This window comes from Planococcus citri, chromosome 1 (genome assembly GCF_950023065.1).
Source record: "Planococcus citri chromosome 1, ihPlaCitr1.1, whole genome shotgun sequence".
Lineage (NCBI taxonomy): Eukaryota > Metazoa > Arthropoda > Insecta > Hemiptera > Pseudococcidae > Planococcus > Planococcus citri.
The window spans coordinates 1,279,149-1,294,749 of NC_088677.1; the positions used below are offsets into that span (position 1 = coordinate 1,279,149).

Below are 15,601 nucleotides of genomic sequence, written 5' to 3' on the forward strand. Positions count from 1 at the left end.
TACTTCCACAGTAAGTAAACAAAAACCAATCTCAGTGATTCGTCTGTGACTCTGATTGTGATCGTGTGCGGTCGTGTGAATTTTCTTTTCACTCAACTATGGAATTGGAAATTCGGCTCCGTATATTGAATTGATAATGCGATAATTAAAGTATAAAATAGTTAATTAAAAATGATCAGGAACGTTTCGAAGTATTTTAAGGTGCTAGCGTTACTCATAATCGTTACGATCGTGTTCTTTAGTTTTCCTAGTTTTTGTAACGCTCATAATCATCATGATCATGATCACGATCACGAACATCACCATCACGAAGAACCGCCTTCATTCAAATATTCCAAAGAAGCCAACGCCAAATCACAACAGCCCACATCCAAGAAAAAGGCAATGAGTATGTCTAGTATATGGTCGGAAGCTCTATCTTCTACCATCATTATCAGTATAGCGCCGTTTATAATATTGTATTTCATACCCCTGAATAACCGAAGGGAGCATAGTTCATTTTTAAAAATATTATTAAGTTTCGCTTCCGGAGGATTGTTAGGTGATGCATTTTTACATCTGATTCCTCACGCCCTGATGCCACATTCTCATCACGATGGTCACTGTCACAGTCACTCGCATTCGCATTCGCATTCCCACGGTGATAATAACATCGGTCTGTGGGTCTTGAGCGGTATTCTGGCGTTCTTGGTTATCGAGAAAAGTGTTCGTTTGCTGAAAGGTGAGCACTCCCATTCGCACTTTGATTCCGACGAAAGCGAAGAACATAAGGATAAAAGTGATAAAAAAAAGAAAGCTGTTAAAGAAAAGAAATCCGACGATAAAGTCGCCGACGACGACAAGGATTCAGCTTCTGAAACCGAAGGTGAGTTGAAAATCAAGTACGTTGATCGTGGTGTGATTAACAATGTTTACTCAAAATTGAAATTCGGCGTTATTTATTTTTCAGAGGAAATCAAAGTCGCCGGATATTTGAATCTAGCCGCAGATTTTACGCATAACTTTACCGATGGCTTGGCCATTGGCGCCTCTTATCTTGCCGGAAGAACTGTTGGTTGGGTTACTACAATTACAATTCTGTTTCACGAAATACCTCATGAAATTGGTGATTTTGCCATTCTAGTCCAATCAGGATGCTCGAAAAAGAAGGTATTATTTCACAATTTCGCTCAATACGCTTATCCTCGTATCAGTATTCAAACAATATTTCTCATGTGACCTTTTGACTGAACAATCGGTGTCAATTTGTATTCGAATATTTCCTGAAACTTGTCGTATTTCTTGCAGGCTATGTTTTTGCAGTTGATTACGGCTGTTGGTGCTATTACCGGTACTGTAGTATCGCTTTTATCGGGAGGAATTGGTGAGTTGGCAGTTGATGAAGCGTATGTTATGACGAAATTCTTTACACAGGTGTATAATAATTAATAATGTCGTGATGTTTGTTTTCATGGTTAGACGAAAGTACAACTTCTTGGGTGCTGCCATTCACAGCTGGCGGTTTTATTTATATAGCCACAGTTTCCATTATACCAGATTTATTAACTGATACGAAGTTCGTGCAATCTATCAAAGAAATTGCCGCGTTATTATTCGGAGTTCTAATGATGGTGATAGTTGCACAATTCGAGTGATACTTGTAACTTGAAAACAACGCTTTTAAAAATCAAATGATATGGTTAAGCGAGTCTGTTAATCGTGTATGCTGAACGAGTGGTTCGTACTTCGGATGATGAATATTCATATTATTTTATATGTGATGCTTTAAGTTTATTCATTTATAAAAAATAATTTCATTTTTTTTTTGAAATTCGCATAGCATGAAACTGTTATATAGAGGGTAAGCATTTTTAATTATTATATCTTTTTGCATAATATCGATGGTTTCCCTACAGGAAAGCTCATAGACAAAAACTCAAGGATAGAGCGCAAGAGTACAAAGATGCTCCTGAAACGTTATCGGAGAAATGTAAGATACTGGCCGAAGCCGTGCAGAATTCGAATTATTTGATTGTATATACAGGAGCTGGTATTAGTACGGCGGCATGTATACCTGATTATCGAGGTTCTAATGGTATATGGACTTTACTGCAACAAGGGAAAGATATAGGGTAAGTTGAAAAAGTTCCGAAAAATCATTTTCTTGAGCTGTGCATACTGCATACTCATGAATGTATTACTTCGTGTTTTTTATAGGTTGCACGATTTGAGCAGAGCGGAACCTACATTAACTCATATGGCTCTATACTGCCTTTACCGTTCGGGAATATTGAAACACGTAGTATCTCAAAATTGTGATGGTTTACATTTAAGGAGCGGTGTGCCGAGAAGTATTTTGTCAGAAGTGCACGGAAATATGTACCTAGAGGTGAATATTATTCAGAATTTGTAAATCCAACATCGATTATAAGCTCGAAACAAGCGAAGGCGGCCTTTTCCTCCTGATCAGACTAAGAATTTCTGATACAGCTTATGTGTTTTCTTTCTGTTTAGGTGTGTTTGAAGTGTAAACCGTGTAATCATTATCTGCGATTATTCGACGTCACTGAAAACACAGCTAGGTACAGTCACGAGACCCTGCGTTTGTGCTACAAATTGTCACGAATTATTTTGTCGTTGAACTAAACCGAACCTGAATTTACCGAATAAATAACGAACACGATATTTCCAATTTACTTTACACTTTATTTAACGATCAGTTTAGTTTTTACAATTTCGGTAAGCTAAGGCGATGGCGATGGTGTTGCCTTCGAGGTTCGGATCGCGACTAATTTTTAAGTCCACCTGCGACATAGTCGTCGGTGGACATTTCCACCAAAACTGCTGAATCAGCAGTTTTGGCAGAAAGGTGGCGTGATCGCCTAACAGTACCGTGTGCAACTTTGAGCATCCAAAGTTGCACGATCGGCGGATAAAATCCGCCGATGCGATGGCGTGATATTTTAGCCATCGCATTGGCGGATGTATTTTTTCCACAATTCTGAGAAATAGAAATTACTTATTCGGCAACTCGTATTTTCTAACGAAAACACGAGTCGTCGAATGTGGCGCAATTTACGACGCCACAAAATGTGGGAATCCTTTGAAAGATACTATCGTTCATTTTGGCGAACGTGGTAAGCTGCAATGGCCTCTGAACTGGGAAACCGCCTGTAAGCAAGCGGACAAGGCAGATGTTATCCTATGTCTAGGTTCTAGTTTAAAAGTAATATTCTTATCGTCGTTATTTATTTCTTCAGCTAATTGATGTAGGCCAGAACTTATTAAAATTGTGGTAACTTCATTCGCCAGGTATTAAAAAAGTATCCTTGGTTGTGGTGTATGGATAAGCCTGTCAAGAAACGTCCCAAATTATATATAGTGAATTTGCAATGGACGCCGAAAGATGACCATTCCACTTTGAAAATTAACGGTACATAAATCTAATATAATTTCCGAATTAATGTAAATGATGAAGGGTTCAACGAACAATGTTTTTATTTGCAGGAAAATGTGATACAGTAATTGAAAAAATGATGGCTCATTTGGGACTAAGTGTACCGAAATACGTACGAGACCTGGATCCTATATTTTATCACGCCACTCATTTGCACGAATTAGAATTACATACCACAACGAGATCTCCTATTGAAAAAATCCCAAAGCAATCCGACAGCCAAGATGATTCCAAAAATGGAGAAATAAAAACCTCCGAGAATCAGGCAATCGAACAGAAAGAAGCTTCTCTCGATAATACTTCACATTCAGTGTGTTCATCCACTCAGGATATTAGTTCTAATGTTGTTAGTGATATTATCACATGCGACGTTGCGATCGACGACGCGCGTGCGAGCGATTTTCTAAATCCTAGTTTACTTTTGGTCAGCGCCGAAATCAAGGAAGAAATTGTGAGTGACGAAGAAAACTATATTGACGAGCGAAAGCAAAACTCGAATGTTAAAAAGGAACACGACGAGGCGACTGACAGTGACAGTGACATCAAAGGACAATCTAATTTATCTGTGATAAACGAAAAATTAGAAATAATAGTTCCCGACGTTGTAAGCACCAATGAAACGCAAATCGCGATTAAAATCGAATCGGTTGAAGAGTCTCTAGATACGGTCGTTCAAACTAACCTTATTACTCAGGAATCGCCGGTAGCCTCATCTGTCGACGTTTTCGAAGGCATGCATTTCCTATTTGGACGCAACTTGTGGTCTGATCTAAGTTTATTCGACGCCTTCACTCATCAACCTTTACTACTTAATCATTCGGTTTACGGTTGGTCTGGCTTGAATTCCTTTTCTTCTCTCGTTCCATATTTTGATAATCAAACTCGCCCGAATGATTTCAACTCGAGCATCACACATACCTCGCCTATTGACGATAAACCTGCTGCCAATCAATCCGAGTGTTCGACTTCATCTTCTGCAAAAAGTTATCCTCTACGTAATAAGGCCGAAAAGTCAACAGTAGCCGAAATCGGGTGCGATTTTTGCCTCAAGTTCTACAAATCGAAACGGTGTTTATTTTACGTAATGTCTCCCTCAAACGCGTCTTTTACATCGGAGTCAGTTTGTTTATGTTGTGGAGGGGACGACGACGAAGATGATCAGGATGATGACGATAATAGTAATGATAAAACTCCAGCCAAAGTTCTCAACATTAATCCTGGTTGGTTCGGTAAAGGTTATCGTAAAAAAGTCAAGAAAAGGTGAAATTCGTTGAATTTTTTATTTTAATTGTTCGTGAATTTAGTTTGAAATACATAATTAAGAATACGACCGTTTTTTTTTTAGTTTCATTTTTTCGCTACTTGATTGCTCTAGTGATGGGCCGATTATTAATCGATTAATCGGCCTGAAAAATAATCGTTTGGCGATTATTTTGTCTTCTTCCGATTAATCGATTATTTTGAAAAAAATAATCGATCATGTTTTATAGGGTATTTGGCGTAAATTTCATCACAATCTTGCGTTTTTTGGCGTTAAAATTGAAAAGGATAATTTTCAAAAGTGTGAAAACAGAAATATTGACCAATCCATCTTGTATTTTCATCATTTTCTCCAGAATAATCACATTTCTGTCATTCTCTGTTATTTCAACGGTCAATTAATTAACATTTTTACGTTTTTTTCAGCAATTTTGAACATTTTAATGTAATAAAAAAATAATCGAAAATCATCGATTTAATCGATTATTTTTTCGCCGATTAATCGGAGTGGCGATTATTTTTTTTGTCGATTAATCGATTTCCGATTATCTCAAAATAATCGATTATGCCCATCACTAAATTTGCTGCGTTGGCTTTAGATTTCGTTTCAATTTGCATGCGTATTATTATTTACTTTAAAATCATGTTCATCAATTTGTATACATATTTTTTTGTCAATAAATTATTCAACGTTTTAAATGATCTGAATTTATTTAAGGAGCGTATACACGATCCAATATATTTGACAAACCAGGGCGGCTATTACCGAAATATTTTTGCCTCCGCAATCGACGTAATCGAACGCAATGAACGTTACAAGATTGCGTCGTTTGCGTCGATGAAAACCAACCGTGTTGAGCGTAATGTGCGTTATTTTAATATTTGAGTAGCAATTATGTTTATAAAAGCCCAATCAACAATTAAAATTTCTTTTTTTTCAAGATAACGCCAATAATTTGCAACGCTCATTACATCGATTGCGGAGATTGCGGAGGCAAAAATATTTCGGTAATATCCGCCCAGGTTTGTCAAATTGACATTGTTGATAAAATTTATCAACATATATTTGGTTGCCTGGAAGCATTTAAGCATTCCTTACATACATTTCAGCAACGCTAAATTTTTCTCCACTCCGATTGGCTCTCGCGTTCTCGCACGATCCCACCCACCGAACTCTTATCATCGTTATCAATTTTGAACTTGGAAAATTTTTTAAGTTTCATGCGAACCTGTATCTAGCTTTCAATACACAGACAATTTACGATCTAAATGACCATATTTTATTATGCAAAAGGTACAAAAACAAAAAAAATTATCGAATACATATGCCTTAGTGGCTTAGCTTAGTTAGATTAACCAACAAAATGAAATATTTTATAGTTATAATGCTTTTGGTAGCTTTTGGTTTTGCTCTCATTAGTCATTACAGTACAGTAAACAGTAACTTCATTCACTTAGGTACGAAATTTCATAAAATAATGACTCAGATTTACAACATAAACTAAATAATCACCAAAGTGACCAAAATCAACAAATAAAATATATTCCTTATCCTTTATCGCGCATCGAATTTCGCATACATTAACAACATTGGAAACGATAACACTATTGGGCGGTAAAAGGTAAATCACCGGTTTTAATTTTGTGGCTGAAATATAATGGGCTCCATTTCTGCATTGTCTATTTCCGATGTAATTTGCGATAATCCGAAGGGTGCACAATGCTGCAGTTTCGATGTGAGCTTGAAAATTTTTGTAAGTTCAAAAATGGCAATGATGGCAAGGAGTTCGGCAGGTGTCGGGCGAGATCGTGCATGAACGCGAGAGCCAATCAGAGTGGAGAAAAATTTAGCGTTGCTGAAATGTATGTAAGGAATGCTTAAATGCTTGCATGGAAAGTCAAATATATTAGATCATGTAAAAGCTCTGATAATTTAAGTTTTTTTTCCAAATTTTCAACGTTTTGTTGATCGATGACACCAATTCTGAAAATAGAAATTATTTATATTTTCAGAATTATTTTCAGAGTTGTGTCTATGGTGTCTCCGATCAAAAAAACGTTAAAAATTTGAGAAAGACATCATCAGAGCGTCCACACAACCGAATATGTTTGATTAAATTCAATTTGATTTGACAAATCGAGTTTGTCAAATATATTGGATCGTGTATACGCTCTCGTCTTTAAGGAGTGTACACATGATCCAATATATTTGACAAACTCGATTTGTCAAATCAAATTGAATTTAATCAAACATATTCGGTTGTGTGGACGCTCTGATGATGTCTTTCTCAAATTTTTAACGTTTTGTTGATCGGAGACACCATAGACACAACTCTGAAAATAATTCTGAAAATATAAATAATTTCTATTTTCAGAATTGGTGTCATCGATCAACAAAACGTTGAAAATTTGGAAAAAAAACTTAAATTATCAGAGCGTTTACATGATCTAATATATTTGACTTTCCATGCAACCAAATATGTGTTGATTATATGTTGATAAATTTTATCAACGATGTCAATTTGACAAACCTGGTTTGTCAAATATATTGGATCGTGTGTACGCTCCTTTAAATATGTTTGCCAGTACCTTGATTTGCCACAATGAGCAAGAGTCAGGTCCTTAGCTGCAGAATTACATATTCACTATTCATAAAATAGATATACATTAGGATCTGAAAGTAAACATAAAAGACATCTTAAAACTGACGGCATTGAGAAAATTAATGGATTTTGCTCAGATTTTCCAATGTGGCAAGATATACAAATTTTAATTGTTCAGCGGTTTCCACCAATCCCTTGCGAACGTTCCTCATTTTCATTAAAATCTTCGGGATACTGACTTTTTCAACTTCTTTTCCAGCCATCTGCGAAAATTAAAAATAGGTGAGTATATTTCTAAGAAAATGAATAATTCATTCCTTTAACTAGTGCCCTAGCCAACTAGCCAAGTTTCATTATCAAAAAAGTTGAAGCCAGGTAGAAGTTTCAGGTTTTGTTTTTGGAAGTTAAGACGCAAAAGCCAAGTTTCACTTTGAAACTTTCAGTCCTTACTAATCACGTGGTCAGATTTAACATAATAAATACCAAGATCATTCAACTTACCAATACCAGGGTAGCATCAATCAAACAAAATGTACCACATCTTCCGCCTCCATTTGAGCAGTGTATCATTGGAGGACCATATGCGGAGTCGAAAGCGCCACTTTGAAGAACAGCATCCAAAAATTTTAAAAATACTGAAGTAGTCGGAGGAATACCAAATTCTGGCCAGGAAATGTACTGGAATTGAATAATTATCCTGTTCTGCTGCAGCTTTGTGTTTTTCAACTTGAATTTGCGAACAACATAATCTGGATTTTCATCTTCCGAGACTTGCTCCACCGTTAAAAAGAAATCAATTAGTTCCAATTCGGTTATTCCGTCATCCGGAAACGCGGCATTCAAACGAGTAGGTGTTATCCAGTATTTATAAGAACTCAACTGAAAATTAAAAACTATAATGCAACCAACAACTTGCAGCAAAATTATTACCAAAACGCACTGACATGAAATGTGGAGTACCTTTGATTCAAAACATTTGCCGAGCATGACGATGACTTTACAATTTTCTTCCCAAACTTTGTTCCAAAAACTTGAAGTTGAACACACTTGCGGACCCCTAGCAACAATGTATCTTCGTCCAGCTTCAGGCACCTGAAATGAAAATACCAGTATTCAAGTTGTGTAGATGATTGTGGCAATGGGTGTTCACTGTTCAGTGTTCACAATCACAACACGAATTTTTCTCATGTAAATGTGTTATCACTGTTATTATTACTTATCAGCAGTTATCAGCAAACAATTAACTTACATTGGGTAAGATCGACGTCAGCCATTGTGGTCAGAGATGGAACGATTACCGATTATAATCGATTATAGCCGATTATAATCGGCCGATTAAAATAATCGGACAGCATCGATTAATCGGCCGATTAATCGAATCTTGGCGCTACCTATATTGTACTAATATTTCAGGCTTTTTCATTGGTCAATGGTTAAGTTGCAATGGGCCAAGGTACCGATCGTTCCGCATGACGTCATGTTTTGCTGTGTTTGGCCGTCGATTTAATCGACCGATTAATCGCCGTCGATTAATCGATTATTTCCGATTATTTTGAAGAAAATCATCGATGTAGCATCGATTATAATCGATTCCATCTCTGATTGTGGTTGTCCGCCAGGGCTGGTGGAACGGAACAGAACGGAACAAATAAACGGAACAATAAACAAATCAGGAAAAAATCTTATTCAGAACGGAACAGAACGGAACGGAACGGAACGGAACGGAACAGAACCAAATGAACAAAACCAGAACAGAACAAATAAGATAACGAAGTGTTCTTGAACAGAACAGAACAGAACAAAACAGAAAAAAAATGGAACGGAACAGAACAGAACAAATTTCAGCTTTCCAAATTCCATCTTCATTTGGTAAAATTTAGTGGAAATTTTGATTCTCAAAAGGTCAATAATCTGCTGGAAGGTTGCAGAAAATGCAGAATTGCTCAAAATGGCTGAAAATCATTTTCAATTGATTTGGCGGGACAAGATTACCTATAAGTAGCACATTCCAAATTCTGGTTTTCTTAGAGCCCTGCGCCGCCGCGCCGCGCCGCCGCCGCCACCACATTTTCACGCATTTTTTGAGCCGCCGCCGCAGCTTTAAAAATTTTTGAAGCCGCCTTGCTCGGCTGAGCCGATTTAAATCACTCAAATGTAGAGATGATAAATTTCAGGAAATTTATTTTTTGGAAACTTTCAGAAACTTTCGGAAACTTTCCGGAAACTTTCTGGAAATTTATTTTTCTTCGATGAATGAGGCACCCCATACCTATTTTTAACAAATGCCAGTTTTAAAATGCTATTGGTCAACTACAAACTGATGAATTTCCAATAATTCTGTTTTTTTCATTTATTCTCATATTTTCTGCAATAAAATGTCATTTTTGTGGTGTTTAATGAATTAAAAAATGTGACCAAGTTCAAGAATTCAATGATTACTTCACAAAAAATAAAAAACGACACCAGAAAAATTCTAAATAATGAAGAAAGTAAATGATGCAGGGATGTGAACCAAAATTTTCAACTGTAACACTGGAACTGGAGTCAACCAGAAAATTTTCGGGGAAATAATTTTCAATTTTTTATCCAATTAGCCTTTACTGAAATTGAAATCGAAACAAAAATTGGAATTGGAACCCAAATTTGAAATTTTCATTTCTCTACTGTAACCTTTGAATAAATTTGGTTAATTATGGTCCACGAAATTTGTGACAATTAAGACAAATATTGCCATTTTCTTTCATTAGTCATTGAATAATTTTTTTTTATTTTAAAAAATTGATTCTTGAATCATTGACAATGCATATGCGTAAAAAAACAAAAGTATTAATGAATTTCTCATTTTTCACATTCTGAACTTCGTCTGTATGGAAATGAATCTGAAGAGTCCTTGAACTTCTTGAAGGAGACAACTAATTATAGGTACCTATTTGTTTTTGAAAAAATGTGCAGTATTTTTTTAAATTTCAAGAAATTGTCTCAAAATGGTTCATCCGCAGGTTTGTTATTGTTACACCTGTTGAAAAAATGATACCAAGTCGTGTAGGTATATACACGTATTTTGAAAATTTCATTCAAAAAATTTTTTTAAAAACCAAGAAAACCATATTTTATTGTTTTAAATGTCATAATCTAGTGGTGTTTGTTAACTATTTACAAGCATTTCCTTATTATGAATGAAAATGCTGAACTCTGATGAGTGTTTTAGTGAAAATTTATAAATTTCATAAATTTCCATGAAAATGGAAATTTAAAAATTTGAAAGTTTCCGGAAAATTTCCTGAAAAATTTCAAGAAAGTTTCCGTTGAAAGTTTCCTCTCATCTCTACTCAAATGGCAAATTTCAGGGAAATTTTCCCCATATTTTGGATTTTTTCAAGTGGCTAAAATGCTAAATTTTTCAATTTTGCCACTCACTACCTAGAATGATTTCTCATGTTAAATGCTTATTTGAGAAGCTGAATAATTTTCGCAAAAAATTTGTATTTTGAGGTAATTTTATGATTTACGGAAAATTACCTCAAAATTTCAACCTTTGTAGCCGGCTGAGCCGCAGCCGAGTAAAATTTTTGCCGCCGCCGAAAACGTCGGCTGGAATCGGCTACGCCGCCAGCCACAACACTGCGCTCACCATAGCCGCCGCCGATCATTTCGTTGTCGGCGCAGGGCTCTAGGTTTTCTAGCAGGGCTTCAAACCCGAACGTTTTCGGGTACGGGTATCGGGTACGGGTACAGAATTTTTTTTCAGAGGATCGGGTACGGGTATCGGGTACGGGTACAGAAAATTTTTCGGGTACGGGTATCGGGTACGGGTACGGGTATGGGATTTTCTTCAATTTTCGCCATTTTTGATACAATTTTGATGAAATACCTGAAAAAATACCCGATCTATTGGGTATTCGGGTTCAAAATAGTTTAATCGGGTACGGGTTCGGGTACAGGTATTCCTTGTTTTATTTTTTCGGGTACGGGTACGGGTTCGGGTACAGAAATTTATGGATTTTTGTTCGGGTATTCGGGTATTCGGGTACGGGTACGGGTACGGGTTTGAAGCCCTGTTTTCTAGATAAATTTTCAGAATTTTGTAAAATTTTGATTTTTTTTCTCATTTTGGGACCAAATTTGAGTTTAAAAAAATTAAATTCATCTAAAAATGAGAAACAAAATGCACTTCAGTTTTTGAAATTTTCAGAATTTCGGATGGTGTCAAATCTTGCATGTTAATTTGTTCATTCGATGATTTGATTGATCTAGCTTTGTCTAGTTCATGTTCAATTCAAAAAATTTTCTGCCAGGTAGGATACTCCCCCCCCCCCTTTTGTTAAAACGGAACGGAACAGAACAGAACAGAACAGAACAAATGGAACAGAACGGAACGGAACAGAACAGAACAGAACAGAACAGAACGGAACAAACAAATGATGAGCAAAACGGAACAGAACAGTAAAAATGCGAAGTGATTTGTTCATGAACGGAACGGAACAAAACGATCGTTTCGGTCACCAGCCCTGGTTGTCCCGCGTCATCGTGTACATTCATCGACTGTCCATGAATGTACACGCTACACGACGACGCTAAGGCACTGCACTGGCACTATAGCTGCAGGGGTGCTAACCTTAATTATTTTATTTACGATTACGGTTTCACTCCAATTTTTCCTTGAAATATTTCGGTTTTCGGTTCGGTTTTGGTTTTGAAATTCAAAATTTCGGTTTTTGGTTTCAGTTTTGATCTTATGTACAAAAATTTCAGTTTCAGTTTCGGTTTTCGGTTTTTTTCGGGTTTGACATATTTTTTTTAAATTTCTTCAAAATTTCTTAATCTTAGAAAACAAACTGTAGTCATGTCATAATAATTCTAAAAAAAGTATATCTATATATGAGAGGCGTTTCGCGATATGGGTCCTTGTGGTGATTCGATGTTTTTTTTTTTTATTGGTGATTCCGACTTACTTTTTCACGAGAAATCGAATGGTGCAATCAGATTTTGCCTATCTCATCAACTTCTCGTTCAAAAATTACTTGAACATGAATACTCAAAAACTCACATTTTTGGGAAATCGAAAAACAAAGTTTTTGTTTGTTTTTTATTTATTTATTTTTTTTAAAAAAAGGTAGATGGAAAAATTATTTTATTGTTGTTAGCTATGTAAAATTTCATGGGGAATCCGAATTTCTCAGTATTTTTTTAGCGGGGTGGTCTGTAACGTTGTGTAAATTGGCCTTTTCACCACAAGGTCCCTTTTCTAAATCACGGATATCAGGCGATGATGAACGAATTTCATCAAAATGTCCCATCGAACCTATGCGCAAGACAACATTGCACCCAAAAATCAAAAAAAATCAAAATCGAAAAAATCGAAGCAATTCGATGTTTTCTCTCTCCTAAAAAAATCGAAATATCACCACAAGGGCCCTTATCGCAAAACCCCTCTCATATTTTTCAAGAATACTAATTAGTAAATTTACCAATTTCCCTTGATTTTGTGTCACAAAAGTCAAAAATGTGAAAAAATCCCCCAAAAATAATTGAAAAAACTGAAAAAACGGAAAAAACCCAAACTGAAAACCGAAAAAAACCGAAAAAAATTATATCGGTTTAGGTTTCAGTGTCACTCACTCTGCTTCATTAATAAGGTTATGGTGTTTTACGGTTTTTAAAAAAACCTATGAAATTTTGGTTTTTGTTTTCAGTTAGGGTTTGAAAATGGCTAAAATTATGGTTCTTGTTTGGGTTTCGGTTACGGTTTTCGGTTTTTTGCGGTTACGGTTAGCACCCCTGTACCAAATACTATCAACTGACAATACTGGCAACTCCATCGAAAAATGGTGTTTTAGCCTCCTATTGGCCTAGGTTGTAACTAAATCATTACCACAACTACCCCAAGCATCTGATTTGCTTATTCAAATTTCGCGGACGCGCGAGATTCAAACCAGTTATAAACCAACCAATCAGAGCATTTTTGATAAGAGTTAGTTTTTACCCCGGCCGTTCAGATCGCGCTATTACTGCGACAAAAACGCCCAATGTATTTTAAATGGAGTTGCCAGTATTGTCAGTTGATAGTAGTATTTGGCCCTACCCTGTATAGCTGCAGGGTTGCGGAACGATACCGATACCAAAAAACCAATACCGGCAAAACCGCCTAATTTTTGAAAAAAATTGGAAAAACCGAAAACTGATACCAATAAGTTGACAAATGAAAAACCGATTTAGAAAATACCAATATAATTTCAAAATCGGTACAAAATACCGAAAACCAATACCAAAATTATTTTAAAATCTGTATTTTGGTACTCATTTTTGCATATTTCTGCAAATGAAACAATTCCAACATCAAACAAAATGAGTTTATTCATTTCAATGATCACTTTTCTTTGTTGATTTTCCTCTCATTTCATTCTCATTTCAACTTTTATACTACTACTCTCTCAATTTCTGAATTTTAAGCCAAAGTGTTCTGTAATTAGCTTGATTTTTGGGTGATAAAATACCAATACCAAAGCCTAGTTCACAAACAAAAACGTAAAACATAAGGCATAAGAAAAGTTCTCTGATTGGCTAGTTCTTACATTTTGACATAAGATTCCCATTCTTATGGGTATTTTTTACGTAAAACATAAGAACTAGCCAATCAAAGAACATTTTCTTATATCTTATGTTTTACGTTTTTGTTTGTGAACTAGGCTCAAAACCGAGGCGAAAACCAAAATAAAATTAACAAAAATTGGAAAAACCGATACCGAAAACCGAAATTTTGAGGTAGAAATTGATGAAAACCGAAAAACCAATACCGTTTTAGCCACCACATTTGAAATACCAATACCACATACCGATACCGTTTTGTTTTATCGTTCCGCAACCCTGTATAGCTGTTCGGCAAGTGACGTGACGTCATTTGCCGAACAGCTATACCGTGCCATAGATATGAACCCTAAACTGGATCGGAAGCTCGTGAAGCAAAAATTCTATTCACCTCCGGAGATAAGCCACGCCCTCCGTAGATATCTTTGCATTCACCTCCGGAGAAATACACGATTTGCGATTGGCTGATTTTTTGGCTTCACTTTTTCCTGTACATTTTAAATGTAAGCAGCCGATTCAGTTTAGGGTTCATATCTATGTACTGTGCTGTGATAATGGTTGACGTCATCATTTTGCACCAAAAATGGCAGAAAAGATGGCCACCGATTTCACTTCACCTGAGTGAAGCTATAGCCCTTACGGAAAAAAAATAGTACTTTCTGAGTAGTAGTTTTTTAACGGAGTAAAAAGTACTACTTTTTAACACCTTCGTGGAGAAATATTAGTAGTTTTACGTAAAAACTACTACTTTTGTCTAAAAACTAGTTAAAATTACTACTTCAAAACTACTACTTACGAAGTAGTAATTTGAACTAGTTTTTAGACAAAAGTAGTAGTTTTTACGTAAAACCAGGGATGGTAACCGGTATGCGTACCGCTAAAAATCCCGGTACCGTACTGCTAAAAATCCCGGTACCGTACCGCTATTTTTGGTAAAATTTGTACCAGTACCGAAATACCGATACCGGAATGATTTTTGGTACAATACCGGTATTAATACCGGTACAGTGTAATATTTTCAACAGCTTAATACTGGTATACCGGTATTTGTATACCCATAATGGTACAACATTCAAAACTGGTACAATACCGGTACAGGTTTTTCAACAATATTTTCATGATTTATGATGATTTTCTGCAATTTTTCACTCAAAATTTCGTAATTTTGGCCAAAATTGAGCTAAAATGGAGCATTTTTTGCAAAAAACTCAATTTTTGAGCGAATACCGGTATACCGGTACCATACCGGTATCATACCAGTACACAAGTTCCATACCAGTAGAGATACCGGTATAGATACCGGTACAACTTTTTTTATTGGTACAGTACCAATATCTGTACCAGTACCTACCTTTTTTTCGGTACAGTACCAATACCAGTACCGGTACCGTTATCATAACGGTTTCCATCCCTGCGTAAAACTACTAATATTTCTCCATGAAGGTGTTAAAAAGTAGTACTTTTTACTCCGTTAAAAAACTACTACTTAGAAAGTACTATTTTTTTTCCGTGAGGGAGTGCCTTAACGACGCGGGACAATCAAAATTAAATGGCTGACGTCGATCGTACCCATTTTGCAGTACCCTACTTACATCTACATAATTCCAATCCAAAGAATGTGAATGTTGCTCCTGACGTTGAACAACTTTGGTGGAAAATTCATTCTCCTCCTGCAAAAATAAACCCCACATTATATTTATGTTAATCACCCTTAAAA

The 15,601-nt window shown here is 36.0% G+C and overlaps 4 protein-coding genes across 7 annotated transcripts in view; 3 read left to right on the forward strand and 1 right to left on the reverse strand.

Annotated features, from left to right (window-relative positions):
• Window positions 1-66: 66 nt before the first annotated feature.
• LOC135844052 (zinc transporter Slc39a7-like) lies at window positions 67-1,643 on the forward strand. The gene is made up of 4 exons (XM_065362153.1): window positions 67-865; window positions 950-1,149; window positions 1,288-1,363; window positions 1,459-1,643. Exons 1-4 carry the CDS (start codon window positions 172-174, stop codon window positions 1,632-1,634), a joined length of 1,146 nt encoding a protein of 381 aa, XP_065218225.1. The 5' UTR covers window positions 67-171; the 3' UTR covers window positions 1,635-1,643.
• On the forward strand, window positions 1,578-3,211 carry LOC135844091 (NAD-dependent protein deacetylase sirtuin-7-like). Its single transcript, XM_065362203.1, has 4 exons — window positions 1,578-1,716; window positions 1,896-2,111; window positions 2,197-2,368; window positions 2,494-3,211. Exons 1-4 carry the CDS (start codon window positions 1,703-1,705, stop codon window positions 2,623-2,625), a joined length of 534 nt encoding a protein of 177 aa, XP_065218275.1. The 5' UTR covers window positions 1,578-1,702; the 3' UTR covers window positions 2,626-3,211.
• LOC135844046 (uncharacterized) lies at window positions 3,077-4,763 on the forward strand. Its single transcript, XM_065362139.1, has 3 exons — window positions 3,077-3,205; window positions 3,292-3,412; window positions 3,487-4,763. Exons 2-3 carry the CDS (start codon window positions 3,322-3,324, stop codon window positions 4,698-4,700), a joined length of 1,305 nt encoding a protein of 434 aa, XP_065218211.1. The 5' UTR covers window positions 3,077-3,205; window positions 3,292-3,321; the 3' UTR covers window positions 4,701-4,763.
• Window positions 4,764-5,953: 1,190 nt separating this feature from the next.
• The window catches only part of LOC135844072 (tyrosine-protein phosphatase non-receptor type 1-like), a 76,325-nt gene continuing 66,677 nt past the window's right edge, over window positions 5,954-15,601 (reverse strand). For 2 of the 4 annotated variants that reach the window (XM_065362174.1, XM_065362192.1), the window contains 5 exons: window positions 15,477-15,554; window positions 8,260-8,391; window positions 7,801-8,178; window positions 7,461-7,562; window positions 5,954-7,370 (listed from right to left, as the gene is read on the reverse strand). In XM_065362174.1, the coding sequence (XP_065218246.1) occupies window positions 7,311-7,370; window positions 7,461-7,562; window positions 7,801-8,178; window positions 8,260-8,391; window positions 15,477-15,554 (750 nt within the window). In that variant the 3' untranslated portion in view covers window positions 5,954-7,310. The remainder of the gene's footprint in view (window positions 7,371-7,460; window positions 7,563-7,800; window positions 8,179-8,259; window positions 8,392-15,476; window positions 15,555-15,601) is intronic. The other 2 variants (XR_010558443.1, XM_065362180.1) reach the window with 2 other exon arrangements.

Coding starts and splice junctions, on each gene's coding strand:
- LOC135844046 (XM_065362139.1), top strand. CDS start 3,322: ATGGATAAGCCTGTCAAGAAACGTCCCAAATTATATATAGTGAATTTG. Junction 3,413..3,486: donor TTCCACTTTGAAAATTAACG/GTACATAAATCT, acceptor TTTTATTTGCAG/GAAAATGTGATACAGTAATT.
- LOC135844052 (XM_065362153.1), top strand. CDS start 172: ATGATCAGGAACGTTTCGAAGTATTTTAAGGTGCTAGCGTTACTCATA. Junction 866..949: donor TTCAGCTTCTGAAACCGAAG/GTGAGTTGAAAA, acceptor TTTATTTTTCAG/AGGAAATCAAAGTCGCCGGA. Junction 1,364..1,458: donor GCTTTTATCGGGAGGAATTG/GTGAGTTGGCAG, acceptor TTTCATGGTTAG/ACGAAAGTACAACTTCTTGG.
- LOC135844091 (XM_065362203.1), top strand. Junction 2,112..2,196: donor CAACAAGGGAAAGATATAGG/GTAAGTTGAAAA, acceptor TGTTTTTTATAG/GTTGCACGATTTGAGCAGAG. Junction 2,369..2,493: donor ACGGAAATATGTACCTAGAG/GTGAATATTATT, acceptor CTTTCTGTTTAG/GTGTGTTTGAAGTGTAAACC.